This window comes from Sarcophilus harrisii, chromosome 3 (assembly GCF_902635505.1).
Source record: "Sarcophilus harrisii chromosome 3, mSarHar1.11, whole genome shotgun sequence".
In the NCBI taxonomy this organism is placed as follows: Eukaryota; Metazoa; Chordata; class Mammalia; order Dasyuromorphia; family Dasyuridae; genus Sarcophilus; species Sarcophilus harrisii.
The window spans coordinates 63419344-63435449 of record NC_045428.1 but is presented as its reverse complement, the minus strand read 5'-3'; the positions used below and the strand labels follow the sequence as shown (position 1 = coordinate 63435449).

Sequence of the window (16106 nt, the reverse complement as noted above, 5' to 3'; positions counted from 1 at the left end):
GCAGATGAGACTGCTATTAAGTCGCTCCAGGTTTCTTAAATCTTTAACCAGTACCTGTCCACATGGACCTGGGGGTCTGAGAAGAGAAAGCTGGGCCCCCAATTTCACCATTAAGTTACACCTCAGCAAGGTAGGCAGAACAGGAGGAGATGTTTCAATAGCAGATCACCAAACTGACAAGGCAGAATGAAGGTCTCACAACAATTCCCTTCAATTCCCATTACCTCAAGAGGGAAGGAACGGGTACATCTGGAGTGCCAGGGCAGGACAGAAAACAGTCAAAGAGAAATTCAGTGAACTGCCACATCCCAAGGGTTCGGCCATCACGATGGAGCAAGGGGGAGCCTGGCCAAACCCCAGACACTGTGGCTTCCAGGGCACTGGGTAAAGGTAGCTTGATCCCATTGCGGGAAGTCTCTATTTTTGTGCCCCTCCTAGTTAGACTTGGGCCACTAGACTGAGGACACTCGAAGAGACCAATGGCCCTGGCCATGACATCTGAAGCATGAACCTACATAGTTCCCAGCTGAATGGAAAATTTGCTATTTCTTCAAAAGGAAAATTATAAATTAACCAAACTATGGGATCAGTTTCCTATTTTCCCCTGCCTTTCCTCACTGGCATATAGTTCCCAAGATATGGGGAGGGAGAACAATTCTAGGAGAGTGTTGGGTAGACTGACTCAGTTCTAATCTATCCAGCTCATAAGCACCTGTCTCAGGGTCAGTAAAAGGAGTGTCTTTGTTTAAATTTGAATATATGTGTTGCTTTCCCATTCCCTGTAGTTTTTGCGCTTAGAATATAAGGTCATATTCTCAGTCAATGAGGATGGCGGGGGAGGATGGGAGATGTTAATATTATATCAGGGAACCTATATATTGCCCCTACTATCTGTGCTCAGGACCTCCCCCCCACCTGCCCCCCAATATGGTGAGAGTGGCTGCCTACTTCTCATGAGAACCAAATAAACTTTCTCCTTGCACCTTGAGAGATCTCTGAGATTTATTGGATGGGTTGCATACCATACACCGTTATGGCAGCAACTAAAATTTGAGCTTCCTCTCTGATTCTTGCCCTGGCCCTGCATTCATTCTTCTCTGCCTTAGCTCGATCCCTATTATTGAAAACTCCAAAAACTGTTTCCAACAGCTGTGTCTGGGGAGTTTGAGGACCCAGGGCTAACTTCTGCAGCTTCCTCTGAATATCTGGGGCAGACTGATTAATAAAATGCATGCTGACGGCAGTAGTCCCCTCTGGAGAATGGGGGGAAGGTTCTCAAGTTAGTCTATTTCTTTAGAGCCTCTAAAGGGGCCTCTGAAAGAGAGCAGGATTTTTCTCAGTTCTTTGGGTAACTTCCTTAAATTTTTCATAATTAACTTGCTTCTTAATTCCCCTCTTCATGCTTTCAATGGGGCAGATTAAAAAAATGATCTCATTGCCATACAAGAACTGCTGTTAAAAAAATAAAAAGAATATGATTCTTCTCTTCATGTCTCTGCTTTTTTCTTGATAATCCCACACAGGATCTGAGGCTGGAACAGCAATAATCCCTGGGGATATTTATCAGAGGAGGAAGAACTATATCATCTCCAAACTTCTGGACTAGATCCCAGATTCTCTTTTTCACCTTTATGGTGCATCGGGAGGAGATAATGATGTCAGCATCTCCCCAGGTAAGATCAAATTGAAGGGAGATGGCTTTAAAGTCCTCAATATATTTAGTGGGGTTCTTATAGTAAGGGCCAAGTTTTTTCCTTAATTTAGGAAAGGTCTGACACTGAAAAAGGCACATACACCCTGACTGTTCCACCCCTAAGAGCCTGTTAATAGTAACAACAATAAAAAGAAAGCTACTTTTCTCAATAGGCAGAGTTTAGAAGGGGTGGCTGGATTGGAATCTTGAGGGAGAGAAAAAAGAATTCTGCTCTTATTATAAAAGGAGTGGGGCTGGGAAGTTTCAAATTCTGACTTAGTAGGTGCGGGTTCAGGGGAAGGGTACTGAGTTGAAAGAATATTGCTGGACATAGGATCCAGATCTTGATAAGAGATTCTAGAAGGGACTCTTGGGCTTCTGCTTTCAATTATCTTTCAGTAGATTTAAGAATAGAAGTGAATTGTCCCATTTTTGTCATGAGCCTTAGAATTCCTAGACCTATAGCCTCCTCAAAAATCCAGGGAAGGTGAAAAAAGGTGGCAAAGATTCCTTAGTCAAGAAGGAACTTTGCCAAGAAATGGCAAGATATTTTAAGTCAGTTGTGACTGGCAAGGAAAATCTGCAGAGGATGGAGCTCAGACAACCCAGGCAAGTTTTCCTAAGAACTTGGGGTACCTCTCAGCTATGGGATTAGGGTGAAAAGGGCTTACCTTGGCAAGGAGGGCATAAAATTTGGGGGGCAAGAGATGCACCACATTGGACACCAAAACCCCACATTGGGGTGAGAAAACACCCCAATAAGATCGAGGTCCCCCCCAGTCTCAATGATACTGAGATTGGCTCACTTGTTGCCCAAGCTAGCTCAATATTTGAGAGACCTGGAAGGAAAGAGTGGGAGAGGAGAGGTATTAGACTGACCACCAACCTGGAAGTCTACAGAGCTGTTGCTCTGACTTTATTGTATGTCTGTGAAACCTGGATAGTCTACCAGAGCCCATGTCAGGAAACGGAATCGCTTCCATTTCAATTGTCTCGGGAAGATTCTGAAGATCAGCTGGCCCTTTCTGGAACTAAACTGCCAAACATCCCAAGTCTTCTGCAGAAAGCACAACTCGGCTGGGCTAGCCCCATTGTTCAAATGCCAAATGTAGGCTTGCCAAAAAGACTATTTTATGGAGAACTCACACAGGGCAAGATCTCATAAGAAAAAATTGGCCAGAAAAAAGTGATGCAAGGACACTCTCAAGGTCTCTCTTAAGAACTTTAGAATTAATTTATGACATGGGAGATATTGGCACAGGGCTGCCCAGCATGATATGCCCCCTTCTTTGATGCTCAGAATGACATGTCCTCATCAGAGAAGGTTCTGATTCTATGAATTAGCTCAGAAAAAATGTGAGATGCTTAAAGTTAGAGAAGCTATCCCAAATGTTCATAGGGACTATTGTTTCTGACAAATAAGGCCTTTTTGTGTTACAGCATTCTGAACTTATATTGGTTTGATCAACCACACTTTAACTCAACTGTAACATAATGGTGCCATTTTGGTTCTCTTTGAGAATTAAGGACAACAAATCAGTTTTCAGGTAGTCCAATGAGTGTTAAATTCTCTCTCTTTTGTTTTTCAAATCAATTGTTTTTGTTATAAAAGAACTTTTTTTCAACTTTTTGACTTTGTTTTAATGTTTTTTTCTTCATGAAGGTTTTAATTTTTATTTGGTTCATTCTAATTTTTAAGGATTTTGTTGCTTGAGTGAGATTTTGTATCTCTTGTATCATGTTAAGTCTCTTTCCAATTCTTTCTTCCATAGCTCTTATTCCATTAATAAAATCATCTATAATTCTTAAAAAAAAAAACCAAAAAACCAAAGCCAGATAATTCTTTCTTCATCTCTTCCTGGAATACTAGTTGAACTTATGTACAAGCTGTGTTTTTATTGCTGCTTCACTTATGGATATTTTGAAGTTTGTCTTTTCTAGGTTTGTATTTTGAGAGTCCCTGTCACCATATTTTGGGTGGTGGATTTTCTTTTGCATGTTTTTCTAGACTTACTTCCTGACTTGTTTATGTTAGGGCCAATACTTTGTGGTAGGGCCAATCTCCTTGTACTTTTGGAGCAAATAGCTGGCTTTGTTTGGACCTGTTTTGTATCTTCTTGGGTTCTGCTGCTTTCTTGTGTCCTTGAGTGTTGTATTATATCAAGATCTCAAGAACACCTCAGATTAAGTACCTGAAAACTTTCCAGTATGTCAAAAATGGTCTCGTTCAGGAGGAAATCTGAGATTGCTTTCTTGGTCTTATTTTCCTAAGTTTAGGTATGAGCAACATAATTATGGATTTGCATCCTGGTTGGAGTGCTAGTCAACTGTCAATGGACTCCAACACTGTTAACCATTTGGAAAATTCTGCAGGTTCAGAGTAACAGAACTGAGGACTTCCTTTTGATCTTAACTTCATGCCTTGATTATTTCACTCTAGGTTTTCATCATAATCATTAGACTAGAGAATGGAAGAGTGACCCTATTTTGCTCCCAAGGGTCACATAGCTCCTTCTTGCTTCCATATTTGCTCTTTGATTTATACATAGATTAATCCCCACTCTTGCTTATCCCTAGGTACAGCTCCTCTTCTCTCTCTTCCCCAGTAGGAGGGATAGTTACCAAATGATACTTGGTTCCACTTGCCGCATAAAGACCCCCTTCTGTGAGTCTGGGATCTCTTTTTGCCCTGAAATATCACCTCAGGCAGTCCTTTCAAAGCCCCAGTGCTTTGAAATATTACAGTGCATGGCCATTCCTGTCCCACTATAGACTTCTCTGTCTCCCAATGCTAACTTGCGCTGGAAAAATAACTCAACTGATTTTTTTTCCCATTGGATTTCACAATTAAGACTTAGTGTGGTGCACTTTCCAGATCTCTGTGGGAGGAAAGCTTTCTTCTACTCTTGGCTCATTTTTCTCATTTATATCTTAAAGTCTATTTTTGCCCCTTCTAGCCTTTATCTTAGCTAAGTCTCAAGTGGACACTACCAACGAACTTTTTATAAAGACAAGATGGAAGGAAGTATTGGTAGCCCTGAATTCCAAATTTCTAACTAATCATATTGTTCTCCGCATCTATGATGCTGCCTCCTAATTTTTGAATGCACCTCTTGTTCATGAAAATGATCTGTCAGCCTTCATTCAGGGTTAGTTAGATGAGGAGACCGAGACCTTGTTTGTTGGCAAATTTGTACTTTAATATATTGACTGTACTCAGAGCTTTGTGCCTCAGTTTACCTTAATTTCAGTTGTGGCAATTCTTTGGCATTAGGAGCAATTTGTTTTATTAAAAACAAATGGCATTATTTGGTATTATTAAACACTTATTAGCCACTTGGGTTTTATAAGAGGACTAAGATAGAAGGAAACTCATAGTATTTTATTTAAATACTAAGAAATGTCTACAGAATGCTGTAGGAATAAGTTCCAAAAATTAGTGAGGCCTAAATTCCAGACATCAATTCCTGTGTTCAGGATAATATTATCAATTATTGTCAGGATAAAGATGTCAATACTGACATCTGTGACCTTGGAAGCAAGTTAATGGGCAACTAGACTAGCAGTTGGGAACAAATAAAGCCCTTCCTCTAAGTCTAGTTGGTCATTATTTCATAAGAATCTAAGTGTAGAGAGCTTTGAAAGGACATTAGAAACTGTGTGGTCTACTTCACCTACTTTTAAATTAAATATTGTGGATTTTTTTTTTCAATTATCAGTCACTTTTTTTTTCTTACTTCTAGCTTGTCCACACCCTCTTGGGGGGGAAATAAAAGAAAAAGAAAAATAAGCATAGGACAGAAAAAAATTCCCACACTCGCCATATTAAAAAACATGTTTCAATCTGTATATTAGACCATCACTCCTTTGACAGGAGATGAGTAGCATGCATCATTAGATCTCTAGATGGTTAATCACATTGATGATCAGAGCTCTCTAATCTTTCAGAGTTGATTATCTTTACAACCCTTGGTAACTTTTTTTTTTTTTTTTTTTAAATTTAATAGCCTTTAATTTACAGGATATATACATGGGTAACTTTACAGCATTAACAATTGCCAAACCTCTTGTTCCTTTTTCACCTCTTACCCCCCCCACCCCCTCCCCTAAATGGCAGGATGACCAGTAGATGTTAAATATATTAAAATATAACTTAGATACACAATAAGTATACATGACCAAAACATTATTTTGCTGTACAAAAAGAATCAGACTCTGAATTATTGTACAATTAGCTTGTGAAGGAAATCAAAGATGCAGGTGTGCATAAATATAGGGACTGGGAATTCAATGTAATGGTTTTTAGTCATCTCCCAGAGTTCTTTTTCTGGGTATAGCTAGTTCAGTTCATTACTGCTCCATTAGAAATGATTTGGTTGATCTCGTTGCTGAGGATGGCCTGATCCATCAGGACTGGTCATCATCTAGTATTACAACCCTTGGTAACTTATAAATGTTCCTTGGTTCTGCTCACTTCACTCTACATCAGTTCTTATAAGACTTTTCAGGTTTCTCAGAATCTATCTCTTCATTCCTTACAACACAATAATAGTCCATTACATTTCATATACCACAATTTGTTCAGTCATTCTCCAAAAGAAGGCATCTTCGCAATTTCTTTTTTTCTTTTTTTTTGGATAAGGCCTGCCATAAATATGTGGCAGCATAGGCCAGCTTTATGATATGATATGATAGGTTGTTTTTTTTTTTTTCTTCTAAGAAATAGTTTTTTCTTTTTTTTAAAAAAATAATAGCTTTTTATTTTCAAAATATATGCAAAGATAGTTTTCAACATGAGTCCTTGCAAAGCCTTATGTTCCAAAATTTTCTCTCTCTCTTATACCCACTCCCTCCCCTAGACAGCAAGCAATCCAACATGTGTTAAACATATACAATTCTCTCTCTCTATCTCAACATTTATTATGCTACACAAGATCAAAGAGGGAAAAAATGAGGGAAAAAACAAAGCAAACAAACAACAAAAAAGGTGAAAAAACTATGTTGTGATCCATATTCAGTCTCCATAATCCTTTTTCTGGATGCAGATGACTCTCTCCATCACAAGTCTATTGGAATTGTTTTGAATCACCTTAGTTTTGAAGAGGCACACCCATCAGAATTGATCATCACATCATCTTGTTGTGTACAAATCTCTTGGTTCTACTCACTTCACTTAGCATCAGTTCCTGCTGATTGGTTGTTTTTGTTTTTAATAGAACAATAATATTCCATAACATTTACATACCATAACGTATTCAGCGATTTCCCAACTGATGGGCATCCATTCAGTTTCCAGTTCTATGCCACTTGGAGGCATAGAACTCATTCTTTCTCTTTTCCCTCCTTCCTTCTCCCCTTCCTCCCTCTCTTCCCTCCTTCATTCCTCCCTCCCTCCCTTCCCTCTTTCCTTCCTCCCTCCTTCCCTCCCTCCTCCCTTCTTCTTTTCCTACTTTTTTCCCTCCTTCCTTCCCTTCCTTCCTCCCTCCTTGCTCTCTTCTTCTTCTTCTTCTTCTTCTTCTTCTTCTTCTTCTTCTTCTTCTTCTTCTTCTTCTTCTTCTTCTTCTTTCTCTCTTTCCTTTCTTTCTTATTTATTTTTTATCAACTTTGCTTTATGAATCATGCTGGGAGTGGAGATAGTTTCAAAATATTTTCCAAACCCCTTTTTTATCAATGAAGAAATCAAGGCATAATTCCCTGAGTCACTAAGTTATCACACAAGGCTGATTCAATTTCAATCAACAGAAGCTGTGTTTTCTACTTAACCTTCCTTTCAGACTCCCAGAGTAGTTGTTAGCTCCAAGAGTAAGGTTCCCAGTACACACACACACACACACACACACACACACACACACAGAGAGAGAGAGAGAGAGAGAGAGAGAAAGAGAGAGAGAGAGAGAGAGAGAGAGAGAGCGCTCCAATTTGAAGCTTTGTTCTTTTGGTTGAAATGAAGACTTCTGTGTAGTTTTGACTTGAAGCGTTATGTAATGCTAAACATTCATTTGTCCATTTATTGAGCAGCAGATGTGTCCTATACAGCAGGAACAGGAGAGATACCCTGTCTTTATTTGTAAGGATACAGTCTGGTGCTGTCCAGGTCAACAGAGACCTGAGGGCCTGGGTGAAACACTTCAGACCTCAGGCCTCTGTAGATCAGGGACGGCAAGATATTCTCTGCCCCAAGAAATAAAGATAGGAGATACTCCTCTTCTGGACTTCTGGCTCGGGTGCTGGAGAAGAGACGCAAAGCGAGAGCGGTGGATAAGGAACGGTGGTAATCTGAAGGAACTCTGAGTTCGCAGAATCACAAGTTCCTCCCCCCGTTTCATCGTTGGGACTCACCCCCTAGAAGTCACTCTCTTTAACCCCAGGGGAGCATCCCCTCTCGCTCCTCAAAATTGGGGAGGAGCCTTTCCTTTCCTACCTTATCAGACCCCAGCAGAAGCTGTGGAGAATGTGGGGTTGGGAGGTAAGATTCGGGATACGTGTTCGTGGCTGCAAAGGGAAAGTAACTCTAGGATCTGAAAACAGAAACAATTGTTATTTTTCCTCCAGGACTCCGCCCCTTGCCCTGATCTCTCCAGCTCCGCCCGGGAGTCCGGTCCAGGAGCCAGCTCCCGGTACTTGGAGCTTGAAGCCAGTGCCGGGTATGCAGAACCTCGGGTCCCTGGCGATGCGGGGTCGCATGGCGCGCCTGTGGGCCCCTCTGCTAAGGGCCCCGGAGCGTCGTCCCCTCGGGTCTAGGGCCAAAGCTGTGGACTCTGCCGCTGTCCCCACAGCGCTGACTGCGGATCCCGGCACCTTGTCCTCCTCCGCGGGGCCTGGCGATCGGCAGCTGCGCAGTCCGGAAGAGCTTTCAGGCCCTGGCGCGCTGCGCAGTTTTTTCCATCTATTCGTGCAAGGCTATGTCTTTCACATGCACGAGCTTCAGGTACTCAGGGTAGAGGGTGGAAGAGCGCTCCCGGGCTGAGCCGGGACGGGGAGGCTTTGGTGACAAAGGGATGCCGCAGCTCCTGGGACTAGTAGGTCTGGGAGGGCTCCCGGGGCTCTAAAAGTTGGAAGGGGTCTCAGAGCCATTCATGAGGCGGAGATCCAAGGCATACGGGATTTGACTCTGACTCCAGAGACAGGGTTTTAAGAGGATTCCCTAACTCCCAGTTTACGAGAATTACAAAAGACTTTAGGAAGGCGCTGAGCCAAAGAAGAGAAAAATAAGAAGGGAGCCGAACATCCAAAGGAAAAACTATGGAATCTGAATGCTGAGCGAACCGTATTCGTTCCATTGTGTGTGTGCGTCGTTTCCCTTTTGTTTTGTTTCTTCTTTCACATGATGAATATGAATATATGTTTCCTTGATTGCACTTAAAAAAAAAAAAGAGGGGAAAGGGCAACAAAAGCAAATGAACATAAAGGACCGCAGTTTAGTTCTCTGACCAAACCGGAGTCCACTTACTTTATCCAGAGTAATAAACCCACAGAGAGATTTATTTTTACTAATCCCTAATTAAGTTCTCTGTATGTAAACGTGTTGGTATTCATATATAGATGTAAGAATGCATTTCATATGCACATACTCCATACATAAATATATACAGTTTAATGAAGGATGAATGAAAACAACTTTCTGGAGGTTTATATTCAGTATGTATATCTGCATGCACATCATACACATACGCACAAACTTACCTATATACACATGCAAACATAAATAACTTAATGAAGGGTTGGAGAAAACATTGTTTTGAGGGTTTATATTTTCATATATACCTATTCTTCCATAGACATGTGCATCTATGTGTATATATATATGCATGTATGTATATGGATCTATATATAAATAGATTAATGAAGGATTAATGAAAACAAACCTTTCTGATGGTTTATATACATATGGATATATATGTTCATGTATATATGTGTATGTACATATATATCTTGTATGCACACATATGTATGTATAGATATTCACACATTCATACACATATATAAAAAGAAAGGTATAATCTCAAGCTCTGGAAACAAAGACAAAAAGTAATTTCTAGCCTGAATGAATTTTCATTTAGCTGGGGATATGTGCCTTTCAAGAGATGGTAAGCATAATACGGGATTCGAAGTGGAGTAAGCAAAGGAGGCACATGCTCCAGGGTAATTTAAGGAGGGAGAAAGCCCTTTTTTTTTGGGGGGGGGGAGGCAGATATTAGAGAAGCTTCATGGAATAGTTGGCACCAGGAGCCAAAATTGAAAGGAAGGTAAGGAACTAAAAGGCAGGGATGAGGAAGGGCAATATTCTGGTGGAAGGCCTGGGCAGATGCAAAGATGAGAGAGAGAAAGTGAGGGCAAAGTGCATAGAGAGAATTAAGGCCAATTCAGGCAGGTAGAAGGTGCAGAGGAATCTCCTAATGTATTGTAGAGAACAATTTCAATGATCAGTTTGGGAAGAATAGCTGCAATGAAATTTAAAATCATGGCTCTTAATGAAAGAGTACATAATTTTTTATTAGCTAATATTGAGTTGCAGAATCTGGAGTAAAGAATAAATAAGGCAGAGACCTAATAGGAGAAAAAGCAGAGAGAGAGAGAGAATAGGAAGACATTTATAAAAGGAAAAAACAATAGTTCACATTTGGTAGCACTTTCAAGGCTTATAAAATTCTTTTCTCACAAATAAACCCTAGAGTTTGGTAACAAAAGTGTTTATAGTTTTACTGAACAGATGAGGAAACAGGCCAAAGGAGGTCAGGTGATCTGCTCTTGCAGTAGCTAGTAGTCAGTGTCAGAGCTAAAATCTGAGCCAGGAGCTTTGTTCCAAATCCACTGATTTTTCCATTATAATGTCTTGCTGTATCAGTTGGACCATAGAAGGGGTCCAAATATGTACAAGGCAGAAATGATAGCTTTCATATCTAAGGGACTTTGTACATGGTATGCACTCTTGTTCCTTAAGAATGCCTTCAAAACAATTGGTGCTGGGGGTGAGGGGCAGCTAAGTGGCACAGTGCATAGAGCACTAGCCCTGAAGTCAGGAGGACCTGAGTTCAAATGTGACCTCAGACACTTAACACTTCCTACCTGTGTGACTTGGGCAAATCATTCAACCCCAATTGCCTCAGCAAAAACAAAACAAACAAAAAAATCAAAACAAAACAGCTGGTGCTGGAATGGGTAGAAGACTGTCCTGTAAAGAAAGGCCAGTGAGCCACTTGCAATTTGTTTGGAGAGGAAATGATAAATCAGGGCATGAGACATTTGTGCAATATATACATGAATACACATACATATATATGTATTTATATCTATCTTTCAAGGAATAAAACCAGAATGGTTCTGCTCTCAAGGGCCTTCTATACTTAGGGGAACACAGCATTAATACAGGTGAGCAAACACAGTGTATGGGCAGCTAAGTGATGTAGTGGATAGGGTGATGTAACTGTGATCAGGAAGACTCATTTTTCTGAGTTCAAAGGTGACCTCAGACTGGGTCATAACCCTGGGCAAATTACTTAACCCTGTTCACCTCAGCTTCCTTATCTCTCAAATGATCTGGAGATATCTCTGCCAAGAAAACCCCAAATAGGGATACAAAAGGTTGGACAAAACTGAAATGCCTGATGAACAACAAAACATTTGCAAAATGACTGCAAAGTGATTTCAGGGGTGAGACGGTGCTGGTAACTAGAAAATAGGAACAGGAAATCTGAAGTAGCACTTAGATTCTGTATTGGAAGGAAGCTAAATTTTTTTATGGAAGTGAAAAAGGCATAAAATAGAAGCAAACAACACAGAACAACAAATATCTGGTACTTTTTTGATTTAAAACTACTGTGAAATTGGGATATTGATTCCTCAAAAGAGACAAACCATTTGGGAACTTAAAAAACTCAACTGGTCATTTTATGTATTTATGTATTTTTAATTTTTTAAACATTTCAAATTATTTTTAAATTTTTATTTTTTTAAATGGAAAACTTTTTTTTTATTTTTAAAAATTCAAATTTACTTTCTTTTCAGTTGGAATTTTCTTCCTCCCATACCTCCTTACCCCATCTATGAAGAAGGAAAGAAAAATGAAATGCTTTATAAAACAATCAACCAAATTCCTACACTAGCCATGCTCCCCACCCCCCCAAAAAAAGCAAAGCAAAGATGTTTCAATGTGTTCTTTGGGTCCATTGGCTCTCTATCTGGAATTAGATCTCATATTTCATCATGAGACCTTTGTATTAGAGTCTACCTGGCATTTCAACAATCATTTACCATGTGAAAAATAGAGTGCTTAGCCCAGGGAGATACATTTAGATAAGTTGATGATATAATTCATATAGTTTAGAATAGTGAGAGAAAATAGAAGTAAATATAATAAGATTGACATATAATAAAAACAATGAATGATAATTATGTTAAGACTATAGACCAGTGGTTCTCAAAGTGTGGTGCAGTGAATCCTGGAGGGTCTCTGAAATCCTTTCAGAGGGTCTACAAATTCAAAATTAGTTTTTTTTTCTATTTATGATAAATATATATTATGTAACCCATATAAACAAAAACTCTTTGGAAATATTCTCAATAGTTGTTAATACCATAAAGATACTGAGAAATAGAGTTTGAGAACCACTGCTATAGACTGGTAGAATTGGAAAAGGCCTTAGGAGATGGATTTTCAGAGTTTTATGAGTTGGTTGATGAGGGGATGGGGGTGGGCATTTGTGGAGGGTCTTGAAAGCCAGACTGAAATGCAAGAGGAAAAGTGAACAGGGATCAAGAGATCACTCTGCTAGTAATTGTGACACTGAACTACTAATGATAATGAACAAGTCCCTTCCTCTCTCTGGGGCTCCCTTGCCGAGTCTGTAAAATTTGGAGTCTGGGCCAGGTCAGATTCCTAGAATGGTCTGTGATTCTCAGTTTAGACCTGCTGAGGGAAACACTGTTGTTATTTTGTAAGGGAAAGGAACAAGTATTTATAGTATTTACTATGTACCAGGCACTGTGCTAAACTCTTTACAAATATTATCTCATGTGATTTTTTTGGCAGCCCTGGGAGGGTAAGTGCTTATTATTATCCACACTTTGAAGTTAAGGAAACTGAGGCAAACTTGTCCCAAATCCCCCAGTAAGTACCTGAAGCCAGCTTTGAGCTCAAGATCTTTGTGACTCCAGACCCTGAGCTCTATCTACTTCCCATCTGGCTAGCTAGTCATGACATGATTAAAGTAATGTTTCTGGAGACCTGGAGTCAAGTTGGGAGGAGTTGAAAGAGCTCTGAACTTGAACTCAGATCAATAAAAAGAACCACCTTTGTCACTTATTAGCCTCCTGACCCTGAACAAATCAATATACCTCCCGCTTCAAAGCTCTTTTCTGTAGACTGCAGGTGAGGACACTTGTGCTTCCTTCCTAGTGTTTTGTTAGGGTAGTGCCATCCGAATTGGGATTGTTATTTAGTAGTGTTGCCCAGGATGGATGATAGAAAGGAGAGAAAGGCTGGAAGGAGGGAGGCTAAGCCAGGAGGCTTAGGCCTAGATTAGGGGGATGGCAGTGGGACAAATAGGAAAAGCTGATTTGGAGAAATGATCCTGAAGAATTGGCAGGATTGGTAAAGGATTGAATATGGGATATTTGAGAGCTTTGTCCTACTTACAGACAGGATGCAGGCCCCAGCTGGAAGGTTCTCCCCCTTCCTCATTCTGAGGTATTTACACATTGATGATGTAACTTATAACCAGTGGGTATGTTAATATTTAATTTAAACAACCAGCTCTCTTCTCCCCTTCTGTGTTTACCTTATCTACTCCAGACAATCAATAAAACCAAAAATCAGGCCCTCCTTTGTAGTGTTCACCAAATTCTGAGGGGTAAATAAATACCCTCAATGAAAATTTAACCATCAGCCCAGAGCCTGTTTGATTTGGAGTCAAACATACTCCTGACTTTAACTGTTGATGGAGGCTTCGTTGGAATAAAATTCCTGCCTCCAGATTGAAAGTCAAGGATGGAAAGTGCAATTGGAAATAAATAAACATAGAATTTTCACCTTTGCTTGTTTGTTTGCTTTTTATTTCTCATGTATTTTTTTCCCCTTTTGGTCTGATTTTTCTTGCACAACATGACAAATGTGGAAATATGTTTAAAAGGATTGCACATGTTTAATCTATATCAGATTGTGTGCTGTCTCGGTGTGGGGGAGAAGGAAGGGAGATAGAGAGAAATCTGGAACAAAAAGTCTTACAAAAATGAATGTTTAAAACTATCTGTACATATATTTGGAAAAGTAAAATACTATTGAAGAAAATTGGCAACTAAGAGATTACTGGTAACTTAGGAGAAATTTAAGTTGAACAATAAAACCAGATAGCAAAGTATTGAGTGAAGTGAAAAGAGGAGAAGTGAAGATAGCAAGTGTTAATAAGGAGTTTAACTTAGAAAAGAGAAAAGTAGATATATTGAATGATGGCTTGTAGGTCCAGGATTTTTAGAGATGGGAAGTGATGCAGTTTGAGTGGTCTCAATTCCTGGTGGTCAAGAGGCAATAAGAAAGCTGTTAAGAATCCCCTTTAAATCAGCCGCAGGTTTAGGAGTGAAATAATTCACTCATTCCCAAATTATTCGTCGCAAAATGAAAGTTTATTGTTGGATAGAAATCAGTTTCTAGTGGGAAATGGAGTTTTGGCACTGAGAATGCTTTCTCAGCGGGCAGAATGGTCCTGGCAAATTGCTTAGGCCATCGGCAAAGACCTTAGTTGAGGGAAGCTGTTATATTGGATATCTTGATGAGGCCTGGGACAGCCGGAGCTTGTCAGACCAGGTTGGGGCTGGGACAGCCCAAGCTGATCAGACCAGGTGGGGACTGCAGGAGTCAGGTTCCCAGGCTTAAATTCTTATCAGTTTTCAGCCCAGATCTCCTATTGGAATTAACAACCCTTCAAAGGGGTGCTTTTTGCCCAGGATTTCTAATTGAATTAAATCTAATCTAATTGAATCAAAGGCTCTGGCATCCTGGAACTTTGGCTGAAACTCTGAAAGGGCTCACAGATCAAAAAGAAATACAGTTTCATAAAGGGACCACAACTTAATAGTAAAGGAAATAGCTTCTTCCGGCTTCAGAAGGACTTAGGCATGTTTGAAAGCAGTTTGAAAGGAGCTAATAGAGTGGAGAAGGATGAAAGTTCTAAAAAGGGAGGGGAGATGATTAAGGTTGCAATCCGCTAAAGAAGGTAGGAGGAATGAGTACAAAGGCACGAGTGCAGGGGATAGCCTTGGCTAAAAGGGCCATCTCATTGTTAGAAAATGGGGGAAGGGAAGATCGAGTGGGAATGAGATCAAGAGGCTTTGAAATAGAAGGGAAAAGAGGGAGGTCACATTGAATGATCTCACTTTTCTCAGTAAAGCGAGAGATGAGATCTTTAATTCATCTTCCTGAAATTCTAGATGACTTTATTATTTAATTATTGTATGACTGTTTACTTCATTGGTGAGTACTTCATCTGTTAGGGTTATAGAACTTGATTTCTCCATGACTCACTAGAACGTCTACTTAATTACTGAGACCAGAAAAAAATGACCACCTGTTGACCAGCACTCTGGTGATGAAACTGTTCGAATCTGGGTAGCTTGATCCTTAGTCAATCAGACACACAGTCTACTGATGGATCATAGATAGCTGTGCTGGAGAGAGGTTTAAAGATCTTCTTGTCCAACCCTATCATTTTATAGTTGAGCAGACTGAGACTCAGTTCAAGTGACTTCTTTAAGGTCCAATAACTGACAGAGCCAACATTTAAATTAAGGTCTTCTGACTCTTAATCTTTTCCAGTATGGAAAAGTCTGTCAGAGTTTTTGCTTCAGTGACCTACTTTTAACACCCCAAACACCTCCATGCCCCGGTGAAGCATCTGAGGACTTTGGTAGAGGATTCTTAATACTCTTCTCCCAACTCTTAACTCAGTCAGTGATGTCTTCAGCTTAGGTACTCCATCCCATTCATGCCTTCCCACTCTGTGCAGTTCTTAAAATATTTCCACTAAGTTCACCTAATATCCTGGAGACCTTGTGGACATTATGAAGGTGCCAGGGGAACTTTCTGCCCATCTGCCAACCATACTTCCTTTTTACAATATGACAATTCCATCTTCTCTCTACCATATAGATAATGTCTTTTACTCCTGTTCTTTGGAGTTCCTTGTTGTTTTAGGTTACAGCCTGCTCTTTTCCCCCATGTGCCTCTTCATTGCCTTCTAATTGATATATTTTTTTTTCATCTCTCTCCTACATTACAACAGTGAGAGAATGATAGTATTAAAAAGATGGACCCTTGTTTTCATGAGAGGCTTGAAGTCTGCATTGTTTTGGAGCTTGATGCAATCAGCACAATGTCATCTATAATGAAAAGAGCACTTGGAAAACATTGTTATCCTCAGGG

At 40.0% G+C, this 16106-nt stretch overlaps 1 protein-coding gene across 1 annotated transcript in view; it reads left to right on the top strand.

Annotated features, from left to right (window-relative positions):
* The first annotated feature begins 8056 nt into the window (after positions 1–8056).
* The window catches only part of LOC100918281 (sterol 26-hydroxylase, mitochondrial), a 30376-nt gene continuing 22326 nt past the window's right edge, over positions 8057–16106 (top strand). The window contains exons 1-2 of the mRNA XM_023500619.2: positions 8057–8159; positions 8246–8621. Of these exons, the coding sequence (XP_023356387.1) occupies positions 8340–8621 (282 nt within the window). The 5' untranslated portion in view covers positions 8057–8159; positions 8246–8339. The remainder of the gene's footprint in view (positions 8160–8245; positions 8622–16106) is intronic.